Here is an 18,001-nt window from a genome sequence, read left to right on the forward strand (position 1 = left end):
ACAGAATGGAGCATTTCGTAAGACAGTACAGTGAATTAAGATATATTATATGGTAGATTATAATAATGATAATAGTGAGTACTTTCACATTTTATATTTCAAGTCCATTTTTATTGCAGATACCTCTGTACTTTTACTAGGTAACATTTTTAATGCAGGACTTTTACTTGCAGTGGAGTAGTAAGCCTTTCTTTTTAATAGAATTGTGTTTGCTTAAGTAATTAATCTGAATACTTATCTCAGGACTGTCTTTCACGAGTGTAAAACAACAACAACAAGGCCTTTAACACACCAATAAAAGTGAGGTACATAAATAGTCAAATTTAACATGTAAAATTATGGAATCAGTCTACAATATATCCACCATGTGTTGATTTTTAATTCTTTGACTTAAAAATATTGGGAACATGACTTAACACGACTTCAATGGCAGCTACAACCTTGAATACAAGGATCTCTACCTGGCTGCACTACACCACAGGCATTCAGACAGAACAAAAATATAGCTGTGGAGCGAGCATAAACAAGTTTGGAAGCCTTTCTTTTTTAAGACATTTTTTTTGTATCTGCCAAGTAAGTAGGTTAATAATAGAAACTTAAACCAAAGAGTTGTTATAATAACTGGGTGAAGTTCATGAAATTAAAGTCAGTTCTTAAAAGATGTGTGTGGGCTGTAATTCAAAGGTCATAGCATGGCTATCAACAGCGAACATGTTGAGAAATGCCATAGACCTTTGAGCACAGGCATGAGGATCAAAACTAAACGTTAAACATCCCAGTAAACCGGTACCTCACCTGTTTTGCCAGATGTGTGATGCCATAATGATAGTGCTGCAAGTTCAAATCGAACTCTAGTGGCTTTGATAAGACCAGGATCTACCTGGTCTACCTGAAGCAAATAGCTCAAGTTGCACACTGCATATGGGTGTGTCAGTGGGTGTGTTACAGCCTGAAAACTGATCAAACTAAAAAAAAAAGGTTAACAATTCACGAGTGAAATGAAACCAAATAAAAAGAAAATAATATTTCTATGATTATTAAGATCTGCAGTATTTCCTTTGTGAACACAGGCCCCAAAATGCCGGTTTCTGACCTCCATTTAGTGACAGGTTATTCCTTTATTTGTAATGTGGATTCACATTAAAATCATGTTTATTTGAAAACCACCTTCACTGAGTGTAAAATAACAATATCAGACTACATGTTAAACATGTGGGTGATTCAGTTGGATGTGAGGCTCTTTCTGTGTAACAGGCTGTTTGCACATGTCTGGCAGGAGGGCTGTTTTGGGTCCTGGATACACTGAAGGATCATCAAGGTCCTGCGGAGAAATATAGTTCTTGTTACTCCAGGGTAGTTTCATCAGGAAGTTCATGACAAAGTCACAAACAACATCTGTATAAATTCTCACATTCTTTATGTCCACCTGTCTGTCAATTTGTCTCTCTGAGTAAAACGTCAAGAGTCTTCTCAAGAACAACAGCATCAGATCATGATCTTTCCCTAAGCGTGACCAAACCTTAACCACAGTGTTGTCACATCATGTATTGGATTCATTTTTCAAGTGATTTGTAACAGTATTGGAAAAAACTAAATCATGTTTAAAACCTGGTCAGAAAACCCTCGTTCTAGAGGGCAAATGGTCAAACAACGTGTTTGGTCATTTCATTTGGTGGACTTGCTGGACTTACTCGTCATTGTCTGTGCAAGTCCAGCGGAAACCTCTGGACTGGAGGATTTGGATCAGGTCTACGATGGATCCTTGACTACATGATTCTCTGGAGAGGAGAAAAACAACAAGTTCAAACATGAACTGTGAATGTGAATTCTTTAATGGGTAAAAGTTTCTGATAAGTCACCACTTATGAAGGGTTCAAAAGCTGTAACAACTGGCAATATCAATAAAGCTTATGATTACAAACAACATTCGGGCTGCCCAATGGTTATTCTATTGGTGAATGATTAAATTAAATTCAACTTTATTGTCATTATGCAACAAATAGCCTTATCATTCCAAATGCAGTCATAAATCTTTTCTTAAGCTTTATAATGAGGCATAAACTTTGCAGTTATTGATGTTAATGAGGTAATAAATGGAACTTGGCCCTGATTTTGAACAAGTTTTTCAAGAAACTAAAATTTAAGAGCTAAAATGTGACATCAGCAGAGGGATGTTTCACAACCTGGAAACCCCAGCGTTGCTCTCATTCATTGCTTATATTACAAAATGGTCTAAAGACTCCAGTGACTTTGTGCTACATTTTTACAAAGTATCAGCTGTTTTTATCCTCACATATATGGCCCCTCTAGATTGGTCACCACCTTAATGTTGACATAATCCACCCTTTGTGGATTCAGGTTGTCCAGTTCAACACTTCCAAACATGCTGTGGGAATAAAAAAAAAAATTACATACTCAACAAACAGCAACATATTTGCATTCATGCATATTTTTTTTATTCAATTTTTTTTTTGGACCTTTTCCTGTTGAAAGCGTTGACGATAGATCCGTTCAGTAATACAGTGATGTTTCCACAAGCCATTTCTGCAAACTGACAAATGAATAAGGAAATTCACGTGAGGGGAATATTCCACTGCTGGTTTTGGAGCAGTCTGTTGCGTCAGAATGATGAACAGCACAGATGTGCGTGTAGAGTAGAGTGGTGAAAATCCTGTTTTTCAGTTTGGGCGTTAAACTCACATTCTGAGAGGCTTGCCTCCACAAGGAATACACTGGGTGAGTTCTGCACGCTGACCACTTTGGACAGGAGTTGAAATCAAAACCTGTGTGTCAAATTCACAGCTGTCAGTTAAAAGACACAGGGTTTCAGGACCTCGGTAATACTCAAAAAGAGACATGAATGAGTAGAAGGAGAAAAAAATAAACAAGTTTAGGTGATTGTATTGAGGATGACATGCAACAACATGCAGCTGGCAGGTTAATCTCTCTTCACTATGATTGTGATAGAAATTCTAAAGGCATGTAAAACATCGGGGAGCACAGCTGCAGCTTCCTGAGGGAGGATGTTTTCCTTTGCATCCTGGTGCTACCAAGTGAAATGCGTTTATCACTGAGTAGACTTAAAAAAAATTACGTACTAGTTCAGCATTTTTGTGTAACATGCTCACTGCATTTGCTTTCTGCTGAGAGTCTGATCAATACTCTTGCATGTGTCAAAGTTGGCATCAATATGTTCACTGGGACTCAAGGACAAACTGATTAGATTTTGGTGGTCAAAGGTCAAGGTCTAGATCAGTGTGACCGCACAAACACGAGACTTCACACAGCAATTATGACATAATTTCACACACGTGTTTAATATTTTATATGATTCCAGATAAACACAGATGTAACCTAACCTAACCTTCCTAACCTGGGGATCAGCACCCCTCAAAGTGCCCACAAGGTACATCTGAGGGGCTATGAGATTATTAACTGAACAGCAAAGAATCAAATTTAGATTTTTGACTTCTTTTAATTGGAGAAAAGATTTACCTGGGTCTTCGTCTTGTCCACACCAGATGAGGTCATTGAACATGAAGCCAACCAGTGTGTCCTCCAGCGTCCAGAAGTGACGAACCACAGCTGCATAGCTGTGCATCAGTGTCCTGGTTTTACTCCAGAAGAGAAACTGAGCAGAAGGAGGGGAAACATGACTCAAACATGTTCCATCCAAAGAGTAATTGATTTAAAATGATGAACATACCTCTAATTTCGGAGCTAGAATCTCAGTCTTGCTCACCCCATCACACGGCCAGGTTTGTGGCATTAAATAAAACATCTGATGATAATCCTCCACCGTTACATTACAAGAAGACTGATGGACAACTGCTTCCTCAAAGTGTCTCCAGATCTCCTCACAGTCATACCTACACATACATATGGAATCATTTTTAATGTTTTATGATGTCTTAGACTATTTCTGAGGGTTTTTTTAAAAAACTACTTTGATAATCAGTTCATCATTTTGAGGATTTCTTTTAAATTAAAAATGTATTCCCAAATATCTTTGGGTTTTGGACTGTTGGTTGGACAAAACAGGATATTTCCCAAACTGGGCTGGATGATGTTTTACCATTTTCAACCAAGCATCTATCCAAGTCTCAATTAATCAGGGAAATAATCAGTATTGAAAACAACTGTAAGTTGTAGCCCTTATATTTTTAATGCATGTATGTCAGGGGTGGAGGAAATAATTGCTATTTAAATCATCAAACTGTATATTGATCGATATTCAATTCACGAGTCAGATCCTAGGAACAAATTTCTGGGTTTTAGGCATAAATGAGTGATTAAATTTTCTTTATTTAACTGAATGCCATTTAAAAATGTAGGCATCTTTGTGATACAAAGTGATAAAATGTTTTATAATAAGACATGAAATAGGATATTACATCTTTTGAAGAGAAACTGAGCAAATACCGCTGATTATAGATCAAGCTGTGTGAAAATATGCTAGAATTTCCCATGAAATAAAACATCTTTTCATACTTCCCGCTCTGCCTCGATTTCTGTCTTTTTACAGAAGCACATAAAAGAAAAACATGAGTCAACATCACATCAAAGCAAATGTTACATCCCGTCATGTGCGCTTCAACACTGGCCTCATATTGAGCTGCTGGCTCCAGTCTTAACTCTTTTGGTTTGGAAACTGGGAGGAAAACAAGTCATTGTTGTTAAAGTCAAAGTCGTGCTGTGAATTCTCATCTGACGTAGTCAAACTTGCAAGATTGCAAAATGTTGTGACATGAGAATAAATCTCCACAATGTACATTACCTTAAGCTGGGATCAATTAGAGTGATATAACTGTGGCACCTTCCGACCACAATGTGTTTAATGTTGGGGGTTGTCCCGAGCTGTGCTCTCAGTTGACTGGGGCAGAGCAGAAGCATAATAAACCCTTTGAAATGGACAAAAAGGGGGAATAAAGAAGACATTATCTTTCACATTTAGGAGGGGTTATATCAATAGAAAGAAAGAAAGATAAAAGGAAAGAGACAAAGGAAAAAAATGGCATGGATGTCGGGAGGAGTTACTTACACATTGTCACGTTGATCATTACAAAGGTCACAGATGTTTTAGAGGAAGTCACGAGGACTGCTTCATTGATCCTCACTATAGATGCAAGGTGTTCATGCATGTTTTAATCTCCTTAACTGTTGATCATTGAAAAATATGCATCAGTCCGGGCCAGCAAGTACTTTCCTGGGAGCTGCTGAGGTATACATTTTGATTGACTGAAACGTAATTATCTTGCTTCATGTATGAAACTTTCTCCCTCGAAACCTGGCATCTTTTCAAACACCCTCTGGGAGATTTTACCAAATGATGATGGCTGACCTTTAGACAGCAATAAACCCTCAAGCATTTCAAGGAGATACACAAAAGGTACACATTTTTCACACTACTGCACGTACAATCATGAAATATCATGTGAATAAATAGAAACACATGCCCGGTTTTGTAACTGTCCGAAAAAACTTAGAAGTAAATGCTTACCAATCCCCTTGCTGATAGTTAGAATGAAACAGATGGCTGTGATGTGAGATGATTTCCTAGCACGATGTGATGTGGATCCTCTTGTCAGGGCTTATGGTCGACATGCCCAAGAGAGGTTGCTCTTTATAGGTTGACAAACACAGCTCCTCAACAACCCACAGAGACATTCTTTAAGGACAGATAAGATGTTTTCCCCAGCCTCCTGCTGCAACAAATAGATCCACATGACTTCCATTATGGCACCATTACACACACAGAGAGTGTGCTGTTCTCTGAGTAGTGCCATGAGCTGGAGGAAGAAATATAAGTCAATGGTTGGACACACTGCATTATCATATGTCATACATACATCATATGTATGTCTCAGAATAAGCCTTCAGTATTATTTTGAGGATAGCAGATGTCATTTTATAAAATGGTCAAAAATGGAAAGTAAATGGTAAGTTTTGCTGGTAATGAGGGCATGAAATGTGTGGGTTAAAGGGAATTTTCAATTTTATAAAAGATTATCCATCTTCTGTATCTATCAGTATTTGTTCTGTATGAATGCTCTGTTTGTTTGAGTGTCTTTGTAATACCTTAGATGTCCACAGGGGACTGCTAACCTTTATAACCTTCACAGTGGGCTTCAAGTGTTGCACACATTGCTTGTTTTCTAATCAGAATTTCTCAAAAACAAAAACAGGGCATTTTCACTGCTGTTACCCATGGTTACGCATACATCTAAATGCCGTCATATGAGAGATCACAAAGTTTCCAGTAACACTAAACACTGAATATCACAGTGGATCTTTGTGCCATTTATGCCCTGTCAGTCCTGACCACTCTGGTCTGCAGTGATGCCCACACCTGGCTGCATCTCTGCTGTGGACTGGAATCAGACTAACTACCAGACAGGTGTGCGGACTGGCCAGCTCACACAGGTGCCTTGAGTTTTCTGTGGTCTGTGTCCTGAGCTCATTCTCTGTTTGCCCTTCAGTTGAGCTGCTTCCCTCCATCATTTCACCTTTGTTCCTGAGCGTGTTGAGTGAGTAATTTATTTCATTGTATTTCCTCAAGTCGTGTTTATTTTGTTGTCAAGTAGCACATCTAATCTCCTTGGTTTGGTCTCACATGATTATATATTTAAGGTCAGAATGTACTGATGTACTGATGTTGATTTAGAATTGTTTGTTGCTTTATTCAAGACAGTATGATCAAATGTTTGATTTTTATGTATTTGTCTTGTCTTAAAATCTGCCAATCCCATCTGTTGTATCAAATTACTGGAGAGAGACTTTTTGGATTTTTAAGTTTGATGCTTCTGTGTATCCAGGTCTTGATGAGGAAGCAGATTTCAGACTGTTCTTGGCTGGCTTACCCATCTATTGTGTACAAATGGTTGGTTTACTTTTATTTCTCATCTTTATTGATTAGAATTAAGATGGTAACTAATACCTTCTTGTTCACATAGTCTACTTGTAATATGTGGTATGCAGGAGAGATCTGTCGATATAAGGAATCACAACAGTCCACTCTGGTTTGTTTCTCTTTCCAGCCACACCCTGAAGACCTGTGGTGGTTGAAACCAGTCTGTGTTTTCTTTCCCTGTTTGAGATTTTTTAAATTTATTTTTGTTACATATTTTAATCTGATATACCTTAACATAATAAAGGCATTTTTACTGTATCCTTGGATCCTTGCAAGTGTGCCTGAAGTAAGCTAGGTAGCTTCCCTTTGTCCATATTAGATGTTTCAACTTCAAGTCAAAAGAAGAGAGAGAGCTTAAATATCCTTGTTTACCTTGCAATGGAAAGTAATCTTATTTAATACAGTTACCATTATGTGTTTTCACAGGGATGCCACGATCCACCTCCGGCTAGCACCCCACCTTATGGTCACCCACAAGCAAATGGTAAGTCATGCATATGACTGCGCCTTATAACCGTATGGCCTCAAACTAGGGTCAAACTAGGGTAGTTGTAAATCATCCTTTGTAAACGTTTAAAACAAATCCGTAGGAGATATGGAAGTTTCTGCATGTGGAAAAAATGTGCTTGTGTAGAAGAGATTTGTCTTTGTTAAAAAAAAAAGACCATGTGGTTCAAAGCTTGGAAAAAATGATCAGTATTGAGGTTAAACACAGACTTTGTAAAAGAAGAAAGGGTTTTGTCAACATCTGTGTACTGATACGGAGCAGAAAACTGTGTAAAACTCTGCATTCATAAGTCTCCCCACATGTGACAATGAAGTTACAAGGGTTAAAATGTGCACTGGTCAGTGTCACACACTGTGCAAGGTTGGGGTTTTACAGTTTCCTGCCCAGTATCTGTTCATAGACATCCACAAAACCATTTCTTCTTTCACTATCTTTGTTTAAACACACCATTGTTGAGTTTTGATTCACATGGTTTTTGTTCACAAATACAAATCTCTTTGACACAACCACAACTTTTATCACATGCACAAACTTGAATTTCTTGTGCAGATTTATTTTACAAGTTTACAAAGGTTGATTTGCAACTACAAACACTGGAATTATTTGTAAACATTACTTTAGAAGTTCAAAATAATTTTTTGACCCTAATTTGAGCCAATATCGGTGTCGGGGGAGTAGGTCGGGTGAGTAGCCTGTCTCAATGGCTGGGCGCAGGGCCCCCTGTATAGTCCAGTGTGGAGGCTCCTGACGTCCTCAGTGTGTACGGCACAGTCCAAAAAAGGCAAGCTGTTGTTTCTGAGATCCTCTTGTGTGAACGTGAGGTTTCTTTCCTCTGAGTTGATGTGTTCTTTGAAGGCTTTCACTTCCTTGGATTAAATTTTGACCCATGTGTTGTCCACGTATCTCAACCAGTGGCTTGGCGCTGTTTTTTCTGAAAGAGTTCAGATCTCTGCTTTCTACTTCTATGTAGAGGTTTCCCACAATGGTAGATTCTGATGAGCCCAGAGCACTGCCATGTATTTGTCTGTAGAACCCGGCCATTGTACTGGAAATAGGTGGGGTTTAGGCAGAGGTCCAGCAGCTTTCATATCTGAAGTTTCATATCTGGCATGGCACCCATGGCATGGGTTGCAGATATTCAAGGTATTTCCACATTTGGAAGACTAAAGACATCCCCCATCACTGTAGCTTTACTTTGTATTAATTGCTAATTACCAAAGGTTAGCTTGCCAACACTATATGATGGTGAACAGGGTAAACAGTCACAATGACAAACATGTTCTGATTTAGCTGCTGACAAAAACACACCTTGTCTCGGTCCCATGTAAATATGGAACTACTTTTTTGGTTGCTATAAAACAAACGAGGAAATGGCACAATCATCAACTTCTTATGTTTTCAAAATATCACAGATTTGCCAATGGGTTGTGTTGTAATTAACTGTCAAAAAAAGATGACATGCAGTATTTGTAAGTGTGGGAACTGTGTGTATATTTGATCCTGTTGTCCTCTGTTTTGTGTTAATATGTATAGCATCCATAAAATAATTGTAGGGAGTCCAAGAGACACCTTTAGAAAGTCTCAGCTCATGCTGTTTGTGACCAAATATACAGAAAATTGCTCTCAAATTACTTTCTTGTGACAAGCTTGATGTGATTCTTATTATACTGTCTTGTCTTAAAAAATAAAAGCATTGCTCTAGGTTGGAGGAATTAGATTTAATGTTTTCCTAACTGTTGCCAGACATCTCATTACCTGCTTGAAGAAAATGATTTTGACTTTCTGCCACCTCTTAGTAAGATTAATGCCGTCTGAGGTGAAATCTGTGAGACAGTATGGATGAACTAGTGCCCCCGTGTTCTTAAAGCTAATTGCATTGTTAGCACTCTGCACAGCAGAACGTCTCTATAGGGCTGCGCGAGCATATTGACAGAAAATGCTGTGAGGTTAAGTGGCTGAATACAACCCCAGAGAGAAGGCTGCTGAACAAAGCCAAAATACTGGAGCAAGAGCTGAAGACAGTAAATTTAAAAGCCCTTTGTTCACACACAGGGTGTCTAAATCTTCCACTGACAAATTGAATTATGTCTATATGAGCTGAGATTTCCTATAAAGATAACTTTCTTGTAATGCACCGTATGTGTAGCTTTTTTTTTTTCTTCTAAGAAGCAGAACCAACATCAGCCATTTAGAGAAAGTTCATGAATAATTAGCTAAAGTTAAAGGAAGCCTTACATTAATTATCAAAATGCTACTTCCTTTTCTCTCACATTTAGCTATTTCATTCCTGTTTTAAATAGGGTTCACAATGTGAAGCAGAAGAAATTATTCTAGTTTTCCAATGTGTCATGGCTCTTGAATCAACATGTTTTCTATTAATATACAAAGGCAACAAAAACAGGTAACAAAACCGGTTGGGTCATTTTTAGAGGAGACTGTGCAATAATCTCACAGAAAGATGTTGTCAAAAGTCATTTGTAGGCAAAAAAAAACATTTCTGCCTTAATCCCTCTTTCAATTAGGCCTTTGTTTATAGCTAAATAATGAAAAAAAGTTGCCAAAGGTCTGTGAGGTGTCTTATTAGACTAGCAGCCACAAAGAAAGCCAAAGTAACAAAAATGCTGAAAAGCAACAAATTCCTTAGTTATGAAAGTTTAACCAATAAACATTTTGGACTTTACTTGACTGAAATAACTTAAAGTATTCTGCTATTGTTGCAATTATGTGTAAAGTCTTAATGTGGGCAATTGCAGAGGAATCTGTATTACATCAGTGGAAACAGGTTTTACATGGATTTCATCTTTGAAATGTCAACTCAACATTAAAACAACACCCACGCTTACCCACAGGACCAAAAGCCTCTGTGCACAACATCATGTTTGACATTTATGCTTCTCCATAAGAGGCAGCCAGCATGTGAGCATTATCAGATATTCAGTTGCTGCTGCCACCTTCAGGACTGAAGCGGGGCTTGTATATTTATCACATCTACACTCCTTAAACCAAGAAAACCAATCATAGCGATTTTTTTTTTTTTTTTTTTTCCATGGCACCCCTCGACACTTAATATAACATGCATGTATTCATGTTTCATCTTAGATTGACACCATGGATAACTGGGCCTATCATATGCATTTATTTAAAATACCCCAATAAACAAATAAGGTTTATGTAAACTATCAACATTTAGTGAAAAAACACACGCAATGGAAAAAAAAAAAAGTAAAATAAAATCAGCAGTTTAAGCTGTGTTGCTGGGTAGATTTGCAGATAAATGTTCAGAGATGCTGAAAAGAAAGATGTACTACTACTCACAAAGAAAACAGGGGCTTCAGGTCATTGTTTATTATTGTGCCAAAAAAAGTGAAACGATAGAACAGTAACAGCCATATTAAAAAAGCGTCTAATAAATACGTCGGTGGAAAGAATAATAATGAAGAAAAGTGCCATTCTGGTTAGCTCTTGCAGAAAGAAAATGTTGAGTTTAACTTAGTGAAAGACTGTACTTTCTCCCAGGAAGGATAAATGACAGCGTTCTAGCCAATGAGAGCGGCGACAACACATCCAGTGGCAGTGATTGACCAATGAGAGTGCGAACAACCTTTAGTCCCGCCCCCATAGTTAAAACAACACTGAGCAGTCAAGTCTATCCGGAGGTGGGTGTGTTAGCATTAGCCCGTTGAAACTGTTTTAGTGTTGTAGCTCTTTATAACGTTAATTAAGAGTCGTTGCAAAATTGCCCGGCAAAAGCGTTAATTATATGTCTGAAGCCGTGGTTGTCTTTAAGCTCAGGACCTGTTTATCGCAGCTTTCACTCCGTAAAGGCTAACTAGCATAAGCAGCTAATTTAGCTAAGCAGCTATCGCTCGCACCGTTAACAGCCATTAGCTCGCCGCTCAACGCTAATTGACTCCTGTTGTAAATGCTTACGGTTCCTTCAAAGTCTTGGCTTGTGCTTGGCTTGTGGTAGCAGGTCCACAGCCGTGAGTATCCCTGCTCCTCCTCCACATCAACATGAGCGACCCTTGGAAAGAGTGTATGGACCACTGTGTGGAGGTCACCAAAAAGGCTGGGGAGGTGAGGAAGCGCTGGTGAAGCTGTACTTTTCCTTATGTGGGCTGGAAACTAATTGGTTTTGAGCGGAAACGTTGTGCAACATTAACCATGGTGAAACTTGAATTCATTATACCTCTATTAGCAGTAGTATCTTATACCATGGTGCTATTATAAATGTTATATCCTGTATCAGTCATTTTGTTTATATTTTATATATTCAACCTTTGTTAAACCGTTGTATACATATTATTTTACAAGATAAGTCTAGCCAAAGTGGCACTGCAGAGTAGTTAACGCTTAACTAGTCACACATTTACAAGAACACAATGACTAAAACTCAGACCTTTTATACAGCCACTTTCCTCATGAGATAAGTTTTGAATGTGGCATTTGATTGCATGGAAAAATGCAGTGTTTCTAAAGGAAATAAACGTGGTAAAGACAACACATAGGTATACTTGGGCTTCGGAGCCTACACCTGATAATCTCTGACCTGTCATTGCCAACAATATGTAACTGCAGATGTAGCCAGTCATCCAAAAAAAAAAAAAATGCCCCTGCTGAGTTTGTCATTGTCATGCTTCTGTCAGATGGTCCGTGAGGCGCTCCTAAAGGACATCGCTGTCATGCAGAAGAGCTCACCAGTTGACCTGGTGACTGAGACGGACCAGAAGGTGGAGCAGCTTATTATATCCTCCATCAAGGAGAAATACCCCACACACAGGTACTGGCCCAACCAACATGGACATGAGAGATGGTATCTGCACCGCTTGATCATACTGCAGGTCATTAATGGAAGACCTTGGAGTTCATCAAGAGCAATCTGTGTATTTTCATTTCATTTCTGTGCTGCTTTTATTTATTTACTTATTTTTCATCTTTTTGTGCTATTTAATGCTTCATTCCACTTACTTCACTTTTGTTTTTCTTATGTAATCTGTAGGACCATTTTCTATCAAATTCATGCTTGTTGTAATTGTTCACGCTCGTTCATATACTAATGTCATAAGTAAGAGTCCATATAGAAAACAAACAAGTAAACACATTATTAAATGTCTAACTTTTATAATAATTTGGATTTGAAACATTGCAGTAATTCACTTAATTGTTAATATGAAGATCGAAGTGCTGTCAAAAAACTCTCTCTACATTGCCAGGAATGAAATTCTAGTGGAAAGATACTGGAATCCTTTCTTGATTAATTTATTTTTGTTTGCCTAAAGGTAGCCTAAATTAAATAAAGCATCTTAAAATACTGGAATCAGCCTCTCAAATGTGCACCGAGTGTATTTGGAGGATGTAAATTATCTTCAGGAATGCGAAAACACATGACATCGGTGTACTCCATGGTAGCCACAGCCTTGCATCCAGGATAGTGGCAACTGTACTTAAAATAATGTTGCTTAATACGGACGAGTAGAAAACCGGACACTATCAGGTGCAATGATTTCATTATTTCTATTTATTATATCATGGCTATAAATTACCATTTGTTTCTTTTTTGTCTTTGTGATTTGGAAGCTTCATAGGCGAGGAGTCAGTAGCAGCAGGTGCACCAAGTGTTCTGACTGACAATCCCACTTGGATCATCGACCCCATTGATGGTACCACCAACTTTGTTCACAGGTACTTCTGCCTGCTCTTAAATACTGTATGAGCCACCGAGAAACTCTACTGATACTGCACTGGATCGGTTTTATCTTTGTCGCTCCTTAACTATTTTTATCTTTTAATTAGGTTCTCTCTTGGCTTGTCCTCTCTGTCTGGAATAATTAGACAACGTAGATGAAACTGAACTGATAATAGAAACTGATTCCTCTGAGCTTTAACCTACAGGGAGTTCATTAAACGAATGTTTTATATTGTAAATTTCTTTTGTGCAGGTTCCCATTTGTGTCTATATCAATTGGCTTCACTGTGAAGAAAGAAGTAGGTTTTTTATCTGTATGATCACAAGTAAATTACACTGTCACGTCTTAATTATATGAAACATTACCATAGCAATTGAATTTCTGCTCAGTAGTACAGCAGATTTCTCTATTTACATGACTGCTGTTCTATTTTTGGTGCTCCTCCCACATGGAATTAATCACTGCTGTTTTTCTGTGCTGCTTCTTGGTCTCAGATAGAGTTTGGGATTGTCTACAGCTGCATCGAGGACAAAATGTACACGGCACAGAAAGGGAAAGGAGCATTCTGCAACGGAGTCCCTATCAAAGTGTCTGGACAAGAAGGTGAATATTGATTATCACATCAGGCTTTGGTGGTTTGTAAGAAATCCACCAGGTGGAGGTAAAATCACAGCAAGATTCTCTGCCTGTACGAACAGCTCTACACAGTGAAATCTCAGAGGCAGCAGCTCAACATTACACACTGATGTCTGTGTTTTCTAACAGGAGTAAACAGTTTGTCATTTTTGAAATGGTAATATTTTATTCTATTTTTTTCCCATCCAAGATATTACCCAGTCTCTGGTACTGACAGAAATGGGTTTCAAGAAGGATCCAGAGCAGTTCAAAACAATGCTGGCCAACATCAAGACCATCCTCACCATCCCTGTACATGGGTAAATATGGGTTTATAAACCAGTCATGATCCTTAACATCTCAGTCCTGGTTGACTTGGTGACAGCTGCAGCCGCAGTTGCAGTTTAATACTATACCAAATACTCCCTGAGCATCTACCTTGTCAGAAATACAAGGAAGAATACTGAGGAAGAACAAGTGTATCTGAATCTCATGAAATTTTAAAGAAGAGGTCAGTCAGTAATTGGCCTTTTTTCCAACATGGTATGAAGAATCACTATCTGATTTTATGCTGCACACAATGTGGGTAGAACTTGTTACCCACTGAGGAATTGGAGGTACGTCACCTGTTATTCTTCATCGAACAACTCACCGTTGCTGCTCGTTTTTGTTGTATTATTTCTTTGAAAATTGTAAAAAAAAAAAAAAAAAAAAAAATTGTCCACCGATCTTGACAGGAAATAGTGAAAAATGGCTGTCACAGAGCCCAATGGGACATTTTCTAATAGCTGGGTTTGTTCAACCAACAGTCTGCACTGCCGTGTTTCTGTGCTTCACAAAAATATCACCCCGTGTTCTGCCAGTTGAATGCTTGTAATGTGAAGCAGCAGCAGCAGCAGTACGAAATTTTTGTTTGCTTTTTCATTTCAATTGTCATTTAATACAGCTCTGGTAGAAATCATAGGATAGTGAAGAAAAAAAAAAGAAACGCTGGTTAATATGCATGCATCATTTCCCAAGAATCTCTTAGAATACAGCATGGGAACAGTGGACCCTGCCACTAACACTAACTACTAAAGTACTACATGCAGGGGCACCTTGGTAGACTAAAGGTTAAGGTAGATACCACACGATTGCAGTGTCCATGGTCAGTCCCTATTGAGGTGATCCATGTTACACTGCCTCTACCGAATAAAAGAAAAACCACCACAAACAAATCTATGCTAAAAATGATATAATAAATAGATTAAAAATATGCTAAGCTAGAGTGGTAATTGCAGAATGTAAATACCAAATGCAACAGTCACAAACTGAGTTTGATTTCATGAAACCTGTAAGGATTATAACATTAAACATCCACAAACCCATACTAAACTTTGACCTAACCATCCGGAATTCACGTGCTGTCAAATGCAGAGCAAACATCCCGTCTCCATCCACAGAATCCGCTCCCCAGGAAGTGCAGCTGTCAACATGTGTCTGGTAGCGTGCGGCTCGGCTGATGCTTACTACCACATGGGCATCCACTGCTGGGACATGGCTGGAGGGGCGGTGGTTGTTACCGAAGCTGGAGGAGTTATCATGGACATTTCAGGTGAGTCACAGGGAAAATGTGAGCTCTTTAAACACCTGCCTCTGCCAAACTTTTCAAAGGCTGCTGAGTCACTGGATGAAATGATGATGGTCAGCAGGGTTATTGACTTGAAAAATTGCAGTATTGCTGTAGGAGATTGTGTTATAGAATGAAGCAATGAGAAACTGCTGCACAACAGAAGATATTAATGTTTCTGAAGTATTTATTATTACTAATTCTTGTTGTTATTGTCTCTTTCTGCTCACAAATGCCTCTGAAATACCATCAGAGATGAAGTGAGATAAGCTTTGGTGTTAAAATAGGAAGCAGCAAATTTTGAGAAATTTGATCTTAAGTTTGGGTAACACTGTCACTGACATAACAGCTGGCCAGAGATTTAGCATATAGAAAAAGCTGTACTGGACTCTGCTAATGAGTGCTTGCCAAGTTGACGCTGCTCTGTAGACAGTGGCAGTGCTATTAAAAGAGCAACCATACCCTTGATGTCTGCCAAGCCACCCCCTTCTGCGTATCCAAAATGTATAAAAATAGAGGGTGTATAGGTGGTGGTAGCAGCAATTTTCAAGGCACTTTCATCTCACCAGGGTGATGTGAGGTGAAAGAGCTGTGTCCAGTCAGCTATCATCAATTGGACAGTTAATGTTGAACTGTTGACATAATGGCGAGTCTTGTTTAATTCTATCAGTGATGAATAGTTACAAGGTGTTAAGTACCCCACTCTGTGGATTTAAAAAGGTTTTAAAAAGTCTTGAAATTTGACTTTCTGTGTCCTGCAGAAGCCAGGAGATAGATTTAGATTCTCATTATCTTGCTGTGCAGAAACCTATGTAATATATCAGATTTAATTCTGCTTATAGTGAGATGTTGAGCAAAAACTATATAAAAACCCAAAGTAAACAATGCAAGACTATACACTGAGAAAATATATTCTGTCAGCAAGCAAGACAATTTACATCAAAGCTACATGTCAGCATAATGGTGGACATAATGAGGAAGTTACACACAAATCAATCCTTCAGCACAATAGCTAGGGCTGTAACTAATGATTATTGTCTTATTGATTATTTTTCAGACAGTTTTCTCATCTTCAATTGTTTGTCCTGTCCAATCAAGAGTCCAAACCTGAAAGTTATTCAGTTTAAAATTATATCAAAGAGGGTAAAGAAGCAGTTCCCACATTTTACATACTGGCACTGGATAACGTTTGGCTTTTTAAAGTATGACGTTAATGATTATTTGATCGTCATAGTTGCTGAATAGTTTTCTGTCGATCAGCTAATAGATGAATCATTTTAGCTCAGCATAGAAAAAGGGCATCTAGCGCAGTTTGGGCAATCAGCTGGTTTATTCAGGTTACTACTGCACACATTTTTTTAAGTATGCACTTCTTAAAATTCACCAGACCAAATGATAAGATGATGAGATATTAAATGATAAGTCTCTTAAATGCTAAACTTTTATTCCAGAAATTATTTTCTCCTTTAACCAGGTGGACCCTTTGATTTGATGTCTCGGAGGCTGATCGTGGCCAGCAGCAGAGCGATAGCAGAACGCATTGTGAAGGAGATAAAAGAGTTTAACGTTGGCAGGGACGACACAGACAACTAGTAAGCTTCCACACTCTCTTCAGCTGAAAGTCATTTAAACACACTCAAATCGTTGGTATGTAACAGGTCAAGATTCTGTCATTGCCTTAAGAACCTAAACAGTGAACTTACCTCACAAGACCAGTTGAGTGAGTTTGTTAAATTCTCAGCGTTTTGACTTTCAGCCTTCTTTTGTTGTGAGTCATTGTTGCGTTTCTGCACTTAATCAGTCACAGATTCAGACTTTCTGTTCTGTTGTGACTTATTTAGACAAAAGACATTATTAATGATGAAGATGTGATGAAGGTATCTGTGTTGATTTTATGGTCTCTTATCACATAGCCATTTTTTTTTACTATTGATATTTATTAATATGAATGATGCAGCCAGAATCATAGCAAGGAACTTCAGTGATTAAAATACCTCACTACACCACCATGAAATAATTTTAGTATAAATGTGTTCAGGTTTTGACCAATAATATTGCTTTTCCAGTCTTAGGTTATTATATGTTTAAGTGTGAGTTTATAAATGAATTTATCTATAGACAAAGTACACTCTTGAGTTTGCACTATAGGAAGAAAATGTACACCAAATACTGTGTACCTTGAACTTCTGTACTGTATAACTGCTTCTTTATCAAGTCCAGACTGAAGTACACTGATGGTGTTCTTAAAAATGTGTGCAGTGTGTCTAAAAGTCTTTTTTTTTTGTAAGAATGTAATGAAAGCAGCAAATAAAAAAAAAAAATAAAATAAATAAAAAAAAAAGCACTATAAATATCTCCTGCTTGTGCTCAGCCCCTTTGACACCACACCACAAATTCATGCCATTAAAGACCTGCAGAGACATGTGTCAGCATGCATGCACATGTTAGCCATACCCAGACACTAAGGACAATACTTGGCAACAAAACTTGTGCAGAAAGAATGCTGACATAGGATGTTCAGTTTCCTTGACTAATTATGGTAGTCCAGTGTCATGACTTCTCCCAGTGAAATACATATAAACCAGTAAAAACTTAGGAAAACAACATGCAATTAAATGTGTGAAGACACGTTCTCATTCAGACATTCCTGTACAATTCTACCATTTGACAAA

General features: G+C 38.1%; 2 protein-coding genes across 12 annotated transcripts; one reads left to right on the forward strand and one right to left on the reverse strand.

Annotated features, from left to right (window-relative positions):
- Positions 1-126: 126 nt before the first annotated feature.
- LOC139625118 (ADP-ribosyl cyclase/cyclic ADP-ribose hydrolase 1-like) lies at positions 127-6,296 on the reverse strand. Of its 4 annotated transcripts, none has more exons than XM_071484778.1 (10): positions 5,501-6,296; positions 5,042-5,116; positions 4,778-4,901; positions 3,707-3,869; positions 3,496-3,631; positions 2,701-2,783; positions 2,478-2,551; positions 2,294-2,386; positions 1,692-1,778; positions 127-1,321 (listed from the first exon to the last, which is right to left on the reverse strand). In XM_071484778.1, exons 2-10 carry the CDS (start codon positions 5,058-5,060, stop codon positions 1,222-1,224), a joined length of 879 nt encoding a protein of 292 aa, XP_071340879.1. In that variant the 5' UTR covers positions 5,061-5,116; positions 5,501-6,296; the 3' UTR covers positions 127-1,221. The 4 variants fall into 4 exon arrangements, with proteins under 4 accessions (XP_071340879.1, XP_071340880.1, XP_071340878.1 ...); XM_071484779.1 differs by having other exon boundaries at positions 3,743-3,869; positions 5,042-5,157; XM_071484777.1 differs by having other exon boundaries at positions 5,042-5,157.
- A 136-nt stretch (positions 6,297-6,432) lies between these two features.
- LOC139625119 (inositol monophosphatase 1-like) lies at positions 6,433-17,670 on the forward strand. Of its 8 annotated transcripts, XM_071484788.1 has the most exons (11): positions 6,453-6,527; positions 6,816-6,880; positions 7,038-7,204; positions 7,337-7,394; positions 12,065-12,198; positions 12,996-13,100; positions 13,358-13,403; positions 13,593-13,708; positions 13,932-14,040; positions 15,137-15,314; positions 16,804-17,670. In XM_071484788.1, exons 4-11 carry the CDS (start codon positions 7,374-7,376, stop codon positions 16,920-16,922), a joined length of 828 nt encoding a protein of 275 aa, XP_071340889.1. In that variant the 5' UTR covers positions 6,453-6,527; positions 6,816-6,880; positions 7,038-7,204; positions 7,337-7,373; the 3' UTR covers positions 16,923-17,670. The 8 variants fall into 8 exon arrangements, with proteins under 8 accessions (XP_071340882.1, XP_071340889.1, XP_071340886.1 ...); XM_071484781.1 differs by lacking the exon at positions 7,038-7,204 and having other exon boundaries at positions 6,433-6,527; positions 13,600-13,708; positions 15,163-15,314; XM_071484785.1 differs by lacking the exons at positions 6,453-6,527; positions 7,038-7,204 and adding an exon at positions 11,392-11,495 and having other exon boundaries at positions 6,831-6,879.
- The last annotated feature ends 331 nt before the right edge of the window (positions 17,671-18,001 follow it).

The sequence above is a fragment of the Trachinotus anak genome, unplaced genomic scaffold (genome assembly GCF_046630095.1).
Source record: "Trachinotus anak isolate AG129_WGS33_773 ecotype Australia unplaced genomic scaffold, CSIRO_AGI_Tana_v1 ptg000009l, whole genome shotgun sequence".
In the NCBI taxonomy this organism is placed as follows: Eukaryota; Metazoa; Chordata; class Actinopteri; order Carangiformes; family Carangidae; genus Trachinotus; species Trachinotus anak.

Coding starts and splice junctions, on each gene's coding strand:
- LOC139625118 (XM_071484777.1), bottom strand. CDS start 5,141: ATGCATGAACACCTTGCATCTATAGTGAGGATCAATGAAGCAGTCCTC. Junction 1,779..2,293: donor AATCTAGAGGGGCCATATAT/GTGAGGATAAAA, acceptor TCTCCTCTCCAG/AGAATCATGTAGTCAAGGAT. Junction 1,322..1,691: donor ACTTGCACAGACAATGACGA/GTAAGTCCAGCA, acceptor ATTTCTCCGCAG/GACCTTGATGATCCTTCAGT.
- LOC139625119 (XM_071484781.1), top strand. CDS start 6,822: ATGAGGAAGCAGATTTCAGACTGTTCTTGGCTGGCTTACCCATCTATT. Junction 13,709..13,931: donor CAAAGTGTCTGGACAAGAAG/GTGAATATTGAT, acceptor TTCCCATCCAAG/ATATTACCCAGTCTCTGGTA. Junction 15,315..16,803: donor AGTTATCATGGACATTTCAG/GTGAGTCACAGG, acceptor TCCTTTAACCAG/GTGGACCCTTTGATTTGATG.